The sequence below is a fragment of the Metarhizium robertsii genome, assembly GCF_000187425.2.
Source record: "Metarhizium robertsii ARSEF 23 chromosome Unknown MAA_Scf_2, whole genome shotgun sequence".
Classification (NCBI taxonomy): domain Eukaryota; kingdom Fungi; phylum Ascomycota; class Sordariomycetes; order Hypocreales; family Clavicipitaceae; genus Metarhizium; species Metarhizium robertsii.
Window position 1 is genome coordinate 4,392,399 of NW_011942160.1, and position 14,096 is coordinate 4,406,494.

The 14,096-nt window shown below is 51.1% G+C and overlaps 5 protein-coding genes across 5 annotated transcripts; 2 read left to right on the forward strand and 3 right to left on the reverse strand.

Annotated features, from left to right (window-relative positions):
* Window positions 1-281: 281 nt before the first annotated feature.
* MAA_05175 (Metallophosphoesterase domain protein) lies at window positions 282-2,337 on the forward strand (the record flags this gene model as incomplete). Its single annotated transcript, XM_007823173.2, has 2 exons — window positions 282-542; window positions 622-2,337. 2 exons carry the CDS (start codon window positions 282-284, stop codon window positions 2,335-2,337), a joined length of 1,977 nt encoding a protein of 658 aa, XP_007821364.2.
* Window positions 2,338-2,634: 297 nt separating this feature from the next.
* On the reverse strand, window positions 2,635-2,874 carry MAA_05174 (uncharacterized protein; the record flags this gene model as incomplete). Its single annotated transcript, XM_007823172.2, has 1 exon — window positions 2,635-2,874. One exon carries the CDS (start codon window positions 2,872-2,874, stop codon window positions 2,635-2,637), a length of 240 nt encoding a protein of 79 aa, XP_007821363.2.
* A 366-nt stretch (window positions 2,875-3,240) lies between these two features.
* MAA_10857 (zinc finger domain-containing protein) lies at window positions 3,241-5,334 on the reverse strand (the record flags this gene model as incomplete). The annotated part of the gene is made up of 1 exon (XM_011412776.1): window positions 3,241-5,334. One exon carries the CDS (start codon window positions 5,332-5,334, stop codon window positions 3,241-3,243), a length of 2,094 nt encoding a protein of 697 aa, XP_011411078.1.
* Window positions 5,335-10,525: 5,191 nt separating this feature from the next.
* MAA_05173 (Repair protein Rad1/Rec1) lies at window positions 10,526-11,559 on the reverse strand (the record flags this gene model as incomplete). The annotated part of the gene is made up of 2 exons (XM_007823171.1): window positions 10,526-11,340; window positions 11,403-11,559. The coding sequence occupies 2 exons, from the start codon at window positions 11,557-11,559 to the stop codon at window positions 10,526-10,528; spliced, it is 972 nt and encodes a 323-aa protein (XP_007821362.1).
* A 944-nt stretch (window positions 11,560-12,503) lies between these two features.
* Window positions 12,504-13,834, forward strand: MAA_05172 (histone acetyltransferase; the record flags this gene model as incomplete). Its single annotated transcript, XM_007823170.1, has 3 exons — window positions 12,504-12,531; window positions 12,585-12,715; window positions 12,782-13,834. The coding sequence occupies 3 exons, from the start codon at window positions 12,504-12,506 to the stop codon at window positions 13,832-13,834; spliced, it is 1,212 nt and encodes a 403-aa protein (XP_007821361.1).
* Window positions 13,835-14,096: the final 262 nt, after the last annotated feature.

Here is a 14,096-nt window from a genome sequence, read left to right on the forward strand (position 1 = left end):
ATCGCGAAAGGGGGGTGGCTAGCCAGCTCGGTCCAACGCCAACGCCAACACCACAAACAACCAACCACCAGAGACGAACCCACCGAGCGGCTCACGCCAAGTTTCGTCCTGGTAGCCACCTGCTTACCCTCCCATCAACTCAGCTCCGGCCAACACCTACCAGTCGCTCGTGCGATCGTGTGCTTTGCCATCCACAACCTGCTCTTCTCAACGCCTTGACGGACGCTATCCAGCTTGTTCGGCGAAGCGGTAATGGCGTCAGCATGTTCAGTCGCCTAGTCATGCCCAAACCCGTGAAGGACGGGCGTCCGCGCACCACATCCCAAGCCGTCCTTGCCTGGATATGCGGTCCAGGTAGGCGCATGGCTACGACGGCTACACTGCGCGTCGCGCATCAGATTAGGAGGAATTTAACCCTGAGGCGGCTATTGAGCTTTCCGCATTTTTTGTTCTTGTTTTGGGTCGTGATTTTGCTATGGGGTGAAAGATGGGTGTTCGACTCCAAGGTTGCGAAGTGCGATTGGGAGAATTGGGAGAATTGGGTACGTTGACAAGTTGCTGTGTTATCGAAATGCCATCTATTGTTTTGTTGGTGGATGAAGCTGATGGACCTTGCTACAGCCCAAAGAGGCAAACCCCCATCACCTCATCTTCGTCGCCGATCCCCAACTTATCGATCCGCACTCGTATCCCGGTCGACCCTGGCCTCTGTCGCCGCTCACTGTGCTGGTGACGGATAACTATATGCGACGCGGATATACCGCATTGCAACGCCAATTAAAGCCTGACAGTGTCTTCTTCCTGGGTGATTTGTTCGACGGTGGCCGAGAGTGGAAGACGCGGCAGGGCGCCAAATTTGTCGATCCAAAATGGGGTGGCGAGCGGTCCGCAACTGAGAAGAAGTGGGTGAAGACATGGCATCGCAAATATGATGATGACTATTGGATTCGAGAGTATCAGAGATTCAGCAACATATTCTTTGCCCCATTTAATGAGGCCGGCGGTGTTCCTGGGCCATATCAGAGGGGTAGGAAGCTGGTTGCCAGTTTACCTGGAAATCACGACCTTGGCTTCGGTGCTCAGATTCAGGTGCCTGTTCGTGACAGGTTTAGTGCTTTTTTCGGTGAAACGAACCGTGTTGACGTTGTGGGAAATCATACCATTGTGTCGGTAGATACGGTTTCGCTGAGTGCAGATACCTCCCGGTACAAGGATGAGCATGATTTAAAGCCCATATATGGACCAGTCCATGAATTCTTAGACCAGGTCCAGGCGACCAAGCGAAAGGCTGCTCAACAGGAATTAGCAGTCTGGCATGGAGTGGACCGGGGGCTGAAGTTACGACATAAGGTTGAGGACGTCAACGAGGCGGACTTATCACGGTCACCAATGGACCCAGGAGAGGGGGCGCCTGACTTTCCTACGATTTTGCTTACCCACGTCCCTCTATACCGAGAACCCGGCACGCCTTGCGGTCCTCACCGCGAACACTGGCCACCGAGCAAGTCGACCCTGAGAAAGGATGGAACTGTCGATCCCACCGCTCGTGATGATCGCAATGCTATCAGCGTCAGTGCAGGCTACCAGTATCAGAACGTTTTGAACGACGAAGATTCGGTTAAGCTGATTAAGAAGATTGGCAACGTTGTACACGCATTTTCAGGTGATGACCATGACTACTGCGAGCTCGTGCATTCCTCTGCCCAGGAAAACGTTCCTGAGATTACCGTCAAGAGTATCAGCATGGCCATGGGAGTGCCAACCCCAGGATTCGTCATGGTCAGTCTGTTCAACCCAATTGACGCCCATGGCAAACCTATTCCAAACTCGCCTGAGAAAACAATTCAAACCCATCTCTGCTTACTTCCGAATCAATACCACACGTACATGAAGTACATTACTTTTATTATCGTGTCCGTCGTCCTACTATTAATCCGAGCATATCTTGTTCCCGCCCTCCACCTCACACCCTTTGCCCTCGAACCCGAGACTCACGCGGCTCCTATGCTACCTATATACAAGGACAAGGTGAAGATGGAACCACCCGAATACGGCGCTCTCCGATCACCAGCGGCAGCCACATCCGGCGCTAGGAGCCAGGCAAACGGCGGAAATGCGAGATGGGCTTCCAAGAAGAGTAAAAATGGCCAACGATGGGGATGGAGCAATGGGAATGGCGGCCCGCGTATTACCCTCGATGACCACTTCTACGACGGTGGCAAAGCTAACAGGGGAAGGAGGGAATTGCGCTTACTAGGGAGGGAGTTGTGGACGACTACGTGGCGCTTGGCCTGGTTGACGGTATTATATTGGGCATATCTGGCACGGAAGGGCTGAAAACCACTGGCTGTCATGGCGACGCCGTGTATATATATATATATACATGTAATTGTATTACTAGTTGGATGGTTTGTTCACGGAGCCATAGCATAGATGCGGATTAATAGCGTATGTTTTATTGTTATCCGTTGCATAAAGTCAGCCCCGACGCCTGAGAACTCCATGCCCGCGTGCCGTCACCGTTCCTTCGCCTTGACCTTTTGTTTTCCTTTTCCAATTTCCAATACCAGTCCGCAACGCCGTTCGCGCCATGATGACATGCCCACCGCTCTGGAGCGCAGCGCTTCCTCCGCGTCACCTCCGCCGCGTGATGCCCAGCCGCTCCTCGCGCGCTCTCCTCCCCGCGGCGTCGGGGCTCTCTTGCACGCCCTCCATTTGAGCCTGTGCCTGTGCCTGCGCCTGCGCCTGCGTGTAGGCTTGTGCTTCGGCGCGTGCCTGTTGCGCCGCGGCGAGGGCCTCGTTTGCGCGTCGGTCCTCGTAGGCGGCTACGTCCTCGGCGGTGATTTGGAGCGTTGTCGGAGGTCGGCGGAGCATGGTGGCCGCGAGGGTGGATTTCTTTCTCGAGGTGGTAGGGGCTTGGGTAATTTCCGTTTGGGTTGATGGAGATTTGACGTTGCTGTATCAGAATAATGTGTTGGGAAATTTGAAGCTTGGGGATGGATGGTGAAGAGTCGGGGTTGTTGTCATGGTTCCTCTCTACGGACAGGCGAGGTGAGGTGGTTGTTGCGTGGAGGCGCCGTGGCGTCTCGGGTCATGCCGAGTGGATCTTCACAAACTGAGAGCTACAACTTCATTTGGTGCTTAAATAGTTACTTGTTCAATCCATGCTTCTGCTTCTCTATCGTTGGTATCATAAATAACATCATGCCTACGGTTGCATCTGTCATAATCATTACAAAATTACTCTCCTCCTGCCGCCATCCATCTCAAAAGCGCTGCAATGTCTTGCTTCATGCTTGCACTCAGGTCCGCCGACTCGGCTACCTGCTCAGACACGCAGTCTCTCTCGCCGTCCCCTACCACCAATGGGGCTGACTTCAGCCTGAATGACTGACCCTGGGGATATCGCAAAGTATAGTGTTTGGCCGAGTCCTCCTCTGGCGTCCACTTTCTTGGAGGTGCATGACTTCGGAAGAAGCGAATGGGCTCTGCAAATGTGTAGCCGTCTTCGGAACTAACTGGGATGGGAGCCTCTGCGTCCCCGCTGACCGTAGATGGGGATGTAGATGTGATGCTGTGTGACGAGAGACTCCATGGTGAAGCCGCCCCATCCGGAATGAGTTCGCCGTGGGTTTCAAAGCCAAATGTTGAGAACCAAGCTGTCATGTCATCAGCCAGGTCATTCTCATCATCGTCATACGTGGCCGTTCGCGAGTCGCCGCTTGTAAGGCCCTGGATAGCTATTTGGTAGGCACCACTGTCGATGGAATCATCCATCTCCTCATCCGAGTTGACATATGAATCTGCGATTTGGCAGGCAATTCGACCGTGCTTGAAGGAAGAGTTAACAGTAGACAGCTGCGTGCCGGGAAGATAGACCAAGTCACCACTATCTTGAGATCGGACGCTGTGATCAACACTCGGCCGGCCGGCCGGCTCCTCAAGCTCGTCGTCGGATTCGACTTCTGGTATAGTCGGAAGTGGTGCCTTGGTATTCGTGAAAACGAATCTCTGGGGGTTCTTAGGAGGCGGGTTTAGGGGGTAAACGTTACTTGTGACTACGATGGTGTCGCGTTCGCTCCGCGCTCGTGGTAGGGCAGACTTTTGCATTGACATGCTGGGTAAGGAAAAGTCTGCATGGATAACAGCTTCGTCAAGCGGCAATACTGACGGCTTCTCTGCGTTGCTGTTGTTCTTGTTGCTCTTGGCGGAACTTGTCGTGGTCTGCCGCGACCAAGCACTATCAGACGAATCGCTTGAGTCTCGCCCCTCAAACGACGACGGCTGCTGGTCTTTATGTGTACGTCTGGCTCGCACCTCTTCGAGCTTCTCTGGAGTCAGCATCTCATCGGCTTGTACGCGCTTAAAGCGTGTGCCAGAGAAGAGCTGAGCAACGCCATTTGATACCGCCCATCTAGCGGGTTTGGTTGGCTGCGAAGTACGGGGCTGGGAGACTTTTTTTGATTCCTTCTTCAGCAAATTCATAGTTTGTGTCTCGGGGCACAGAGGAAGGGGCTTGTCTATAGGTGATTTAGTTCTCTTGGAGAGAGTAGGTCGATTGCTTGTTTTGTCTTCTTGGCGATGTTGAGTAGTGGTATGAGGAGCAGCAAAATCAGCCGGCGTTTCCGGCCCCCCCGTCGTTTCTGACGTCTCTGGCAAGTCGTGTAACCATGACGTCAAACTCGTATCGTCCATATTCTCGTGAACTGCTTCAAAGGCGTCTGCTGTCTCCTTGATCATGAGCTGTACTGACTGTGTCCAGGCGTCATGATGGCCTAGCGAGGGAGTCACAACCAGACGTTCCAAGCAGCCGTCTTGCATCATAGTGACAGCAGAGTCAGAGAATGGGGAAAATGACCGTTCAGAGGGTTTTCGACTTTTGTCCATGCATTGTTCATATTGTCCGGCAATATGCTGTGAATTCCGCCTTGTTGGCCCTCGATTCTGTTCTGCTCTCGGCAACTCAGACCAACGTGTTCTGGTGACAGAACCCTCATCCGCAGAACGCTTACCAACTGCATCTTCCTTAGATCCCTCATAAGCATGAACTGATCTCGCTGGCGAGATTTTAGAAACTCCGAGCTTGGCGGAAGGGAGTGGAGACAAGGCTCGGTCGCTATCATCGTCGCTCCGGATGAAGACGGGGGAGATGGGTCGCTGACGCCTCACGCTTGGCAGCCACAAAAGTGATCGTGATGAATTCTTCGAGTCCATTCGAAGTGAGCGACACTCATCAAGTGACTGAGCTCTTCTGTGATTAAGTCGAGAAGGAGATGAACCAAGTTGTTGGTTCGCTGGCGCACGTCCCATTGTGCCAACCGTCGGACTCTCCATCTTGCTGAGACGGGCCTGCTGCTTGTGTAGCCCGAGGAAACCAACAGAACAGCAGTAGAACAGGCAGGATATTGGGACCGCTATTTAAAAGGGAAGTGAATGCACAAACAACCCAAGTGCCAGCGCATAAACGCTTGCCAACCGTTTGACTGAAAAGGTATTGACAAAGGGCCATATGACATAGTGAGACGGTTAGAGTATCAAAAGGAACAAAACGACCATGGCATAGCAGAACAGAGAGACATGCGAGGCGCACAACTCTTTTGATACTCGTTTGGACGGCCCCCTGGGATGGACAAAACACAAAGAATTATTTCACCGCCGTGTACAGCGAGTGGGCAATGCTTTCAGTAAGGGAGCAGTTGAAAGGTTGCAATGAAGGAGCGCCAGCCTGGTTCAAGTATCTCGACCCTGGCTTATAAGTGAACGTCAACCTGATGGGGGCCACCAGCCTTCTCACGTTGTGGCCGCAGCGATTTCAGGTTGGTGGTGTTACGCAAAACATGGGTTCCGAGCCCACACCTGGCCGGAAACAGGCGGGTGTCAGTTATTCTGTCGAAAAATGAATTGTTTCCCTTGTTGCATGTCGTACTGGGCGAGACTGGTTCCATTGTGGCTGCGGCCCAGCCCAGGTAGAAGCCCATGCGGCGTGACCCATGCTTGCGAGTTCTGTTCAGCCAGGCCACCAGCATCTGGAGTGCTTGCACCAGGGATCGATCGGCATGGGGGGCGCAGCCAACTCCAGCTTTAGGGGACCAGAGCCAATTCGGCATGACCCTGGCTCGAAATAGTTCACTGGATGCTGTGGGTGCTGGCTGATGCGTTTTCTCAACGCCCAGACTTCCCGACTTTGTTTGTGAAGTGGCTCCAGCGTTGGCCATTTCCCTTGTATCCTTTTGGATCAACGATTCATCATGTGCCAGAAGTGAAGGCCTGCCATTCCGTCCATCCCACGATACTCTTCGGCCCTGGCTACTCGTCGGCGGGTATCCGAGATCCTTCCAAGTGCCGTTTTGGTATTGGACGAAAACCACTGGCGAGTCAAATCGCTAGTTCTCGAGTTAGTAGTCAGAAAATCACGCATTACGAGAGGTTTATGGTATGGCATGGTGGTGGTACAATGTGATGGTGTGCGTAAAGACACGGGAAGAGGCATTACACAGCCAGGAAGCGAGGTGTTCTGCGGCATCATTGGTTAATGGGATGGTGCGAGTGCAGTGGGCAACACAAGCCCAGATATACATTGGTGATAGATGAAAGGATGCCAGCATCTAGATGCTTATATACCGACTGGGATAATGCCCTTCAGTTGGCCCAATAGACAAGAGGAACACGCCAACAAAGCCAATGACGAGATTCTCGATCATAGCGGCCAAGTCACCCGACACAGCTCCAAGCCAAGATGATGACCTCGTGGTTCATGGGTGTAAATAGCTGTAGCAGCAAACCTCTCTCCCCGCTTCAGAATGGCAGCCTTGCCCTGACTTTGGTAGCTCGCAGCAGCGTGTGTCGGCCGCACACCTAGAGCCTGGGAAGCCCTTGGCCTTGCCCGATAGGGACGCCAAAGCACGAGGCATGTTTCAGTGCACAAGCCGCTTCATGATCCCTTCCTCTTGTGCGGCAAATGACGAGTTGGTATAATCCTCTCCTGGTACTGGCACTCGCGCGTTTCTAAATGTAGAGCGGTAATAGCAGATAGTACTCATGAAGCACTGCAAGAGCAAGCGCAACATCTCGGCACCTCGCTAGAATAGGGTGGCATACTGCTCGTATTAACGTTCACAGCTGAGGTTGATATAACTTATGTCGTGATCCGCTGTGTGTCTTTGTTTTTTGGCACTGAACACGATTCGTCTGTGCGTGTTATGCCTTTCCAATGCGCCATACCTGTCTGTTTCGCACATGACGCCTCTTTCGTTGTGGTCCTATGCGCCTCTGGTTGTCCTCCGTGTACTATCGGATAATCTCTCCAAATCAGCCTAAAATGGCAAACATGACGATAGGCTGGCAGTACCAGGGTCAAGGACTTGGGGTCTTCAAAAGCCCGCCACAACATGTCGACAATCCCGGCATTGTGACAATGGAAAAGAGATCAAGATGTGATCAGCAGTTGGGATGTTGAGGAAAGCTGGTGGCCTTGCAGAGATGAAGATGTCTGTTAGGCCAGAGTGTTGGCAATTGTGGGGCGAGAAACAGTGAGGAAGAATGAACGGGAAAGGCCGCAGTCAACTGCTGCACGCTTGAGCAGGCGCTACAGTCCTGATAAACATGCTAGGACCAGAATGAGCTAGCTTCAATGTTTATCCCTACCTCTCGCAAAAGACTTCGTCGGCCGCGTGTTCATTACAATACTCTTTTTGAAGAGACCGGATCTTATCAGAGATATACAGAGTATACATGTAGTGTCAACTATGACCTCGATTGCAGGAGCTCGGGCTTAAACCACCTCACATGCAGCAGAGAACCCGCCTACGTGCGTCGCTGTGCGCACATACGGAGTGCATAAGCCTCATATTATCATCCCCATCACTCCACCGATTCTGTTCGAAGAAGATAACCATCTTGCAGTTCTCCGTGCACGTTTGATCTCTGCCAGTCTCAACTTCGGTCGGCCGGTATCGACATACTTGGTCAATTGTGGCTAGCAGGTTATTTGGGCAAATACGGAGTACTCTGTAGCCTGATAACAGCTGAAGAACGAACTCCGACGACAATCGTATTTCTTGTTTTTACGACATCTTTCAGCAACCACCAGTCGAATATCAGACATTAATGACGCGGCAGATCCAGCCGTCGATCAGTCCAGATAAACCCATGGTCAAAGCTTTCTTCGTCATTCCTACATAAACGATGACCATAGTCGTCGCTCATTGCCCTAACTGGCAACTCGTCGCAATTTCCCGTTAGCAATCCAATCTACGGATACTGTGCAAACATGGTCTCTCTGGATTCCCTTTTCTTAGTCTATCTAGCTCAAACAATCACTACCCCGTATGCACAATCGGGCACAGACCGCATGGCAATCACAAACCCCAGAGCTGCAACGGGATGGGCCCCCAGGAATGCCGGCTTGGTCCTTGACGCGCCCAACATCGCCGGCATTGCCATGCAGTCACATCAGAGAAGGCGAGGCTACTAGCTAGCGCTAGCCGAGCTTGATAGCCGTGTCCTTTATGCCTGATCACTCGGTTCCGGGAGTGTCAACTTGAAAAAAGTTATATTGCGGTTGCTTTTATTGAGCGCCGATTATGCCAAAACAAGTTGTTTTCCCTACAATACTTTGTACAGGCTCCGAAAACGCCTCAAGTCTCCATGTGATCCATCCCCATCGGCGCCAATCAGAACATATCGGGCCGTAACACAGCATCATCCTTCCCCAGATGCGACCCGAAACCCGGGTCCAGAGCAATGGACTACCGACTGGTATGCGATGCCAAGAACTGTAACACAACAAAATGAGAAGAGCAACTCCCCCCACGAACGCCTCACGGACCTAACCCAAATGGCCCGTGTATCGCAATCCCTTGGCAGTAAAAATAGTACGCCACGTTTCCGTTTGTATCCTCGAATAGAAATGGCTCGAGGGAGCCAAAAGAGAACACGTAATAAAGTTTCAGGGCTGCCGTTTGTTGGCATGTGTGTTTGTCGTTGCTAAACGGATGCGTGGCCTTCTGCACCAGTGCTCCGTTCCCATTATAGAACATGATTGGCTTCTCTCATCCTTCGCGGCGTCCCAGTCCGTAGAAACGACGACGCAGCGTGCCTAGGAAATGGAATAATTTTACCGTCGAGTAGTGTTTCGCAATCATCCTCGGTCTCGTCGTCCGTGGGCCTCGTGCAGCTGCAGCATGCTGCGAAAAACTGGCCCATGGACGCGACTATTAGGCCGGGAAATGCGGCAACAGCGCTTAGACATTTGCCCCGGCTGCTGGCCTTCTCGTCCTCATCGTGGAGTCTGATTCCCTTGGAGGAGGGCATGGTTGTCTTTGACGCGGCGTCGGTGGGAAGCATGTTTGTCCGTAGAGATCTTTCGATTGCAAAGCGTGTGCCAGCGAATGAATCGACACTAGTCCGTATGTTTTTTTTTCTTTTTCTGCTGCGGTGCTTCTTAATACAGTATATTATTATAAGGCCTAGGTAGGGAAGAACCAAGGCAGCAAGGGCGGCTTTTAATAAATGGATTTCGCGGGATTGCGTCGTCTCCCTCGCGCCTCCCTTGGCCTTGCCTGCGCGACGTATTACGCCTCCATTCCTGAGCCATGCCGCACAACGGCATGTAAGTCAAGTAATGTACTAGTATGTCGGGCAGTCTCACAATTTCATTTCGTGGCGTCAATGACATGAGTCAATCATCCATCTGGGAGTATGCTCGCCTGCGAGCGAGGAGTTGGCTAGCTTTGCATTTTTGCATAATAGCCAATCTCCTTTACCTGACACCACGCCCTGCCTTGCAAGTCTATGTACAAATGGATACTTGGCCCACTGCACATGTCGTGTTGGTAAATATGTACATTGCTCTATGCATTCTTATAGTCGTCTAGCCACGGTTACATATTCGCTGCTTTGCAGTAGGTACGAGGGATGTAAACTGTATACATACGTATTCTGTTGTACATTCTGTCAACACCTACGGAGCGCGAAGCACACATTCACAAGCTTGCGCTACAAATGGAGTGGTTGACCAGAAATGGCTGCTTCTTATTGGGAGAGTCTATGGCGACTGCAGGCCTGACTGGTTACGCGGCCCATTATAGGCCAGGCGACTCATGAGCAGGGACGTACCGGGACAGACCATGCTGGTGATCTCGGCTACCTAATGCACGGAGGGCAAGATCAGGATTTGCACAAGGATTTGCCAACGCACGGAGTTGGCTGATAAACTATGGCTGGTTCTTTCCCTTGCGGTATTCGGGAAAAAAGACGTCCTGAGAAAAAGCGTCAATATTGACCTCGATTGCAAAATGATAGGTCATAGCACATAATAATGCACGCAAGGGACTAACACGCCATGTAAAGCACACTTTGAGTCGATACACTAACAACGACCAAATTCAGAGTCATGATTGACATACGTACAGATCAAGTTCTAGGTATGTATATCACGACTCGAGCTCTACCCATTTTCTCTCCCTTGACAATCAAAGGTCGAGCTCGCGGGAAATAGTCATGCACCCTAGCCATCCAAGCGCCTCTAATCTTCTTCAAACCCGATACCTGTATCAGTCTCACCCTCGTCGTCGTCGTATGTGATAAAGGGAACAAACCGAAAATCCAGAAAACTTCGCTTACCACCCTCCATCTCTACCATGAACTGAAGACTCAAGACACCCTGTGCGTCACCCCGGAGACTGACCTTGTTCGCGATACGCATGGCCTCTGTTGAATTTTTGATGAAGTCGAACTTGTACGTCTGAGCCCAGCGGTCGGCAATGGTGAAAGTCTCCAGCAAGTCTCTGCCCCTAGCAAAATCTACTGCAGAACTTCCCAGGTCACCAGTGCCAGCGAGTGACAAAAAGGGCGACGTCTTTGAGGCGATAATGGCCAGCTTGTCAGGAGCTGTGGGAGATATCTCCGCCAAGGAATCCAATAGGGAACGCGACGACATGATTATTTTGAACGACATCTCCTCTCGATTGAATGGAATATCGTCTGGCAATTCCGGCACATATGTCGTCAATCCTGCCGTGGTCTTGACCCCAGCTTCTTCAATGGTGATTTTGAAAGCATCTCCTGCTTCGCCGTAAAGTAATGTACAGGTGCCAGATATCCCAAGAGCTTGGTTGCTGAATGCATCTGGTCTGTAATTTCTCAAGTTACTCCGATAAGGGTCTTGCTCTGCCTTCTGCGCCCGAGTCGCAACATCCACAGCTCCAAATATTTGGAGTACTTCAAGAAATGATGCCAAGGAGATTTGGAAATTTGGTAGATCGACTGCTTCGTCATCGTCAGAGAGTGGCAGGTTGAGGCTATATGCTGAAAACAGCGCCTTGTCAAGAAAAGCAACTCCTGAAACAATAGTTAGCCGTGTGACGGTTGCGGGACCATGAAGTTGTGAGGAAATAAGTTACCTTGCATTACCCTCGAATGGTCTGCAGCAAATCGAATACCTTCCTCAGTTATCTGGACATGGACTCTTGGAGCAAAGTTAATACACCGAAGCAGCTGATATAGCGGCCGTGTAGACGTAGCTACAGCCCGAAAGATTGGGGTCTTGTCAGGCGCCATGATTCTTGATGTGCAAATGTGCTGATCGTTGGGAGCGATGGATATCAATCGTGCGAAACTTTTCTCTTTCTAAAATCAAAAAAAAAAAAAAACCAAACCAGATAGCAATGGTTCAGCAGGTCTCCTGCGTCTTCTCTGCCTTTCCTCTTTCAACTAATGTACAATAGAGACCAGCTGGCTCGTCAACCAACCAGTCAGTGTAGTTATTTGGGTATCTTCTCAAAGGTAGACTCCAACTGCACAGAACATGTATACAACTCCGAAGCTGTCAAGTAATGTGAGCGTTGGAAAGAACGGCTGTCACCGTAGAATCCATACGTACGCGAGAGCCAAAGAAGCTGGGATGCCAAGTGTCGCGAGGTTAACAAGAGACCGGTCTGCAAGTTCATTAGCATCATAGAACGACCGGCAGGACCGGCAAATGATAGACAAACTCAATGTAAATACGCCAGTAATTGCCAATCCCAACAGCATCAAGATGAATGCAACGAGGAACTGGCTGTTTTTGCCAACGGTGGGGAGGAATGGACTGCCAGCAGCAGCTTGCCAAACTTCATGCAGCGAGGAATCCATGTGCCAAGTGCTTCAAGTCGGAGCGGTATATCGTAAGGGAGATTGAATGGGTCGAATAGGTGCTGTCCACGCGTTGTGCTAGCACAATGGTTGTCGATGCGATTTGGACGAGAACTGCAGTGCTATGAATTGATTTATGGGTGCGACAAGCTGTCCTGACATCGACATCGTGGCCAGAGGCAAAACAGGTTTAGCGCCAACCCCTTGGAGCTTTAAGCTGCCAACGTAAGCCGTGCACGGACCATGAACGAATACTCACTTGCAGTGTTCAGCGCGCCGGTCCCCACATTGATTTAACATTCGCATCACATCTCTACGTCAGTACCACCGACGGTGGAATATCAGCGTCATAACCACAGTCATCTTCCATCATGGGAGACGTTATCAAGGAAGAAAATGGTGAGCTTAATTTCTGCCTGTGTTTTCATTTCTCCAAACTCACAACACCCAAGGCACAAAGCGCAAGGCTTCGGAGGACCCCACCTCGCCCGCTGCATTGAAGCGTATTAAGCATGACGAATCTGTCGACGCAGCCGAGGAAAAGAAGCCCGTGGCCATGAAACCAATTCCATTCCCTGAAAAGGTAAATTTTGAGCGTTTGTTCCATTTTTTTCGGTCAGTCCGAATCAGCTAACCGCGGCCGTCTCAGCCTGCCGTTATCGAAGAGCGCAACGGCGAGATTGAATTTCGAGTTGTGAATAACGACAACGAGCGCGAGTCCCTGATCATTCTTACCGGGCTAAAATGCATATTCCAAAAACAACTTCCCAAGATGCCAAAAGACTATATTGCGCGTCTAGTATACGACCGTACGCATTTATCGATTGCCATAGTCAAGAAACCATTGGAGGTCGTTGGCGGAATCACGTATCGACCATTTAAGGGTAGACAGTTTGCGGAGATTGTGTTTTGCGCTATCAGCTCTGACCAGCAAGTCAAGGGGTATGGTGCACATCTTATGTCCCATCTAAAGGATTATGTCAAAGCAACCAGCGACGTCATGCACTTCCTAACGTATGCTGATAATTACGCTATTGGGTACTTCAAGAAACAAGGCTTCACTAAGGAAATCACTCTTGATAAAAGTGTTTGGATGGGATACATCAAAGATTATGAAGGGGGCACTATTATGCAGTGCTCCATGCTACCCCGGATCCGATACCTCGAAATGGGCCGTATGTTGCTCAAACAAAAGGAATGCGTGCAGGCCAAAATACGCGCATACTCGAAATCACACACTGTCCACGCACCACCAAAGGAGTGGAAGAACGGTGTCAGAGAAATCGACCCTCTAGATATCCCTGCCATTCGCGCATCTGGCTGGTCCCCCGACATGGACGAACTGGCTCGCCAACCCCGACACGGCCCCAACTACAACCAACTCCTGCACCTACTCAACGACCTCCAAAATCACCAGTCTGCGTGGCCGTTCCTCGTCCCCGTTAACCGCGACGACGTGGCCGACTACTACGAGGTCATCAAAGAGCCCATGGATCTCAGCACCATGGAAAACAAGCTCGAGGCGGACCAGTACGCCACCCCAGAAGACTTCACCAGAGACGCCAAGCTCATATTTGACAACTGCCGCAAATACAATAACGAAAACACGCCATATGCAAAGTCAGCTAATAAACTGGAGAAATTCATGTGGCAGCAAATCAAGGCCATCCCGGAGTGGTCGCACCTCGAGCCGGAGAAATAGAATTCTTTCCACGCTCCAATGCGCAAGATCCGCTTCGTATCGTCATCACGAGGGGGGGATGCCCGTACAAAAGAGTCTGCTAATTCGGCAGGGTAAAGGCTTGGTGTGGAATTATGATTTATAGGATTAGCGTGGCGTTTGGTAGGTCTGGCTTTTGTGTATAACAATCATGGTTCTCCAGTACGTCGGATGGGTATTAGCTTTGACGTACTTGGTAATATATCATAGACCGTCACCTGACAACGTCATGTGCCAGCCACAC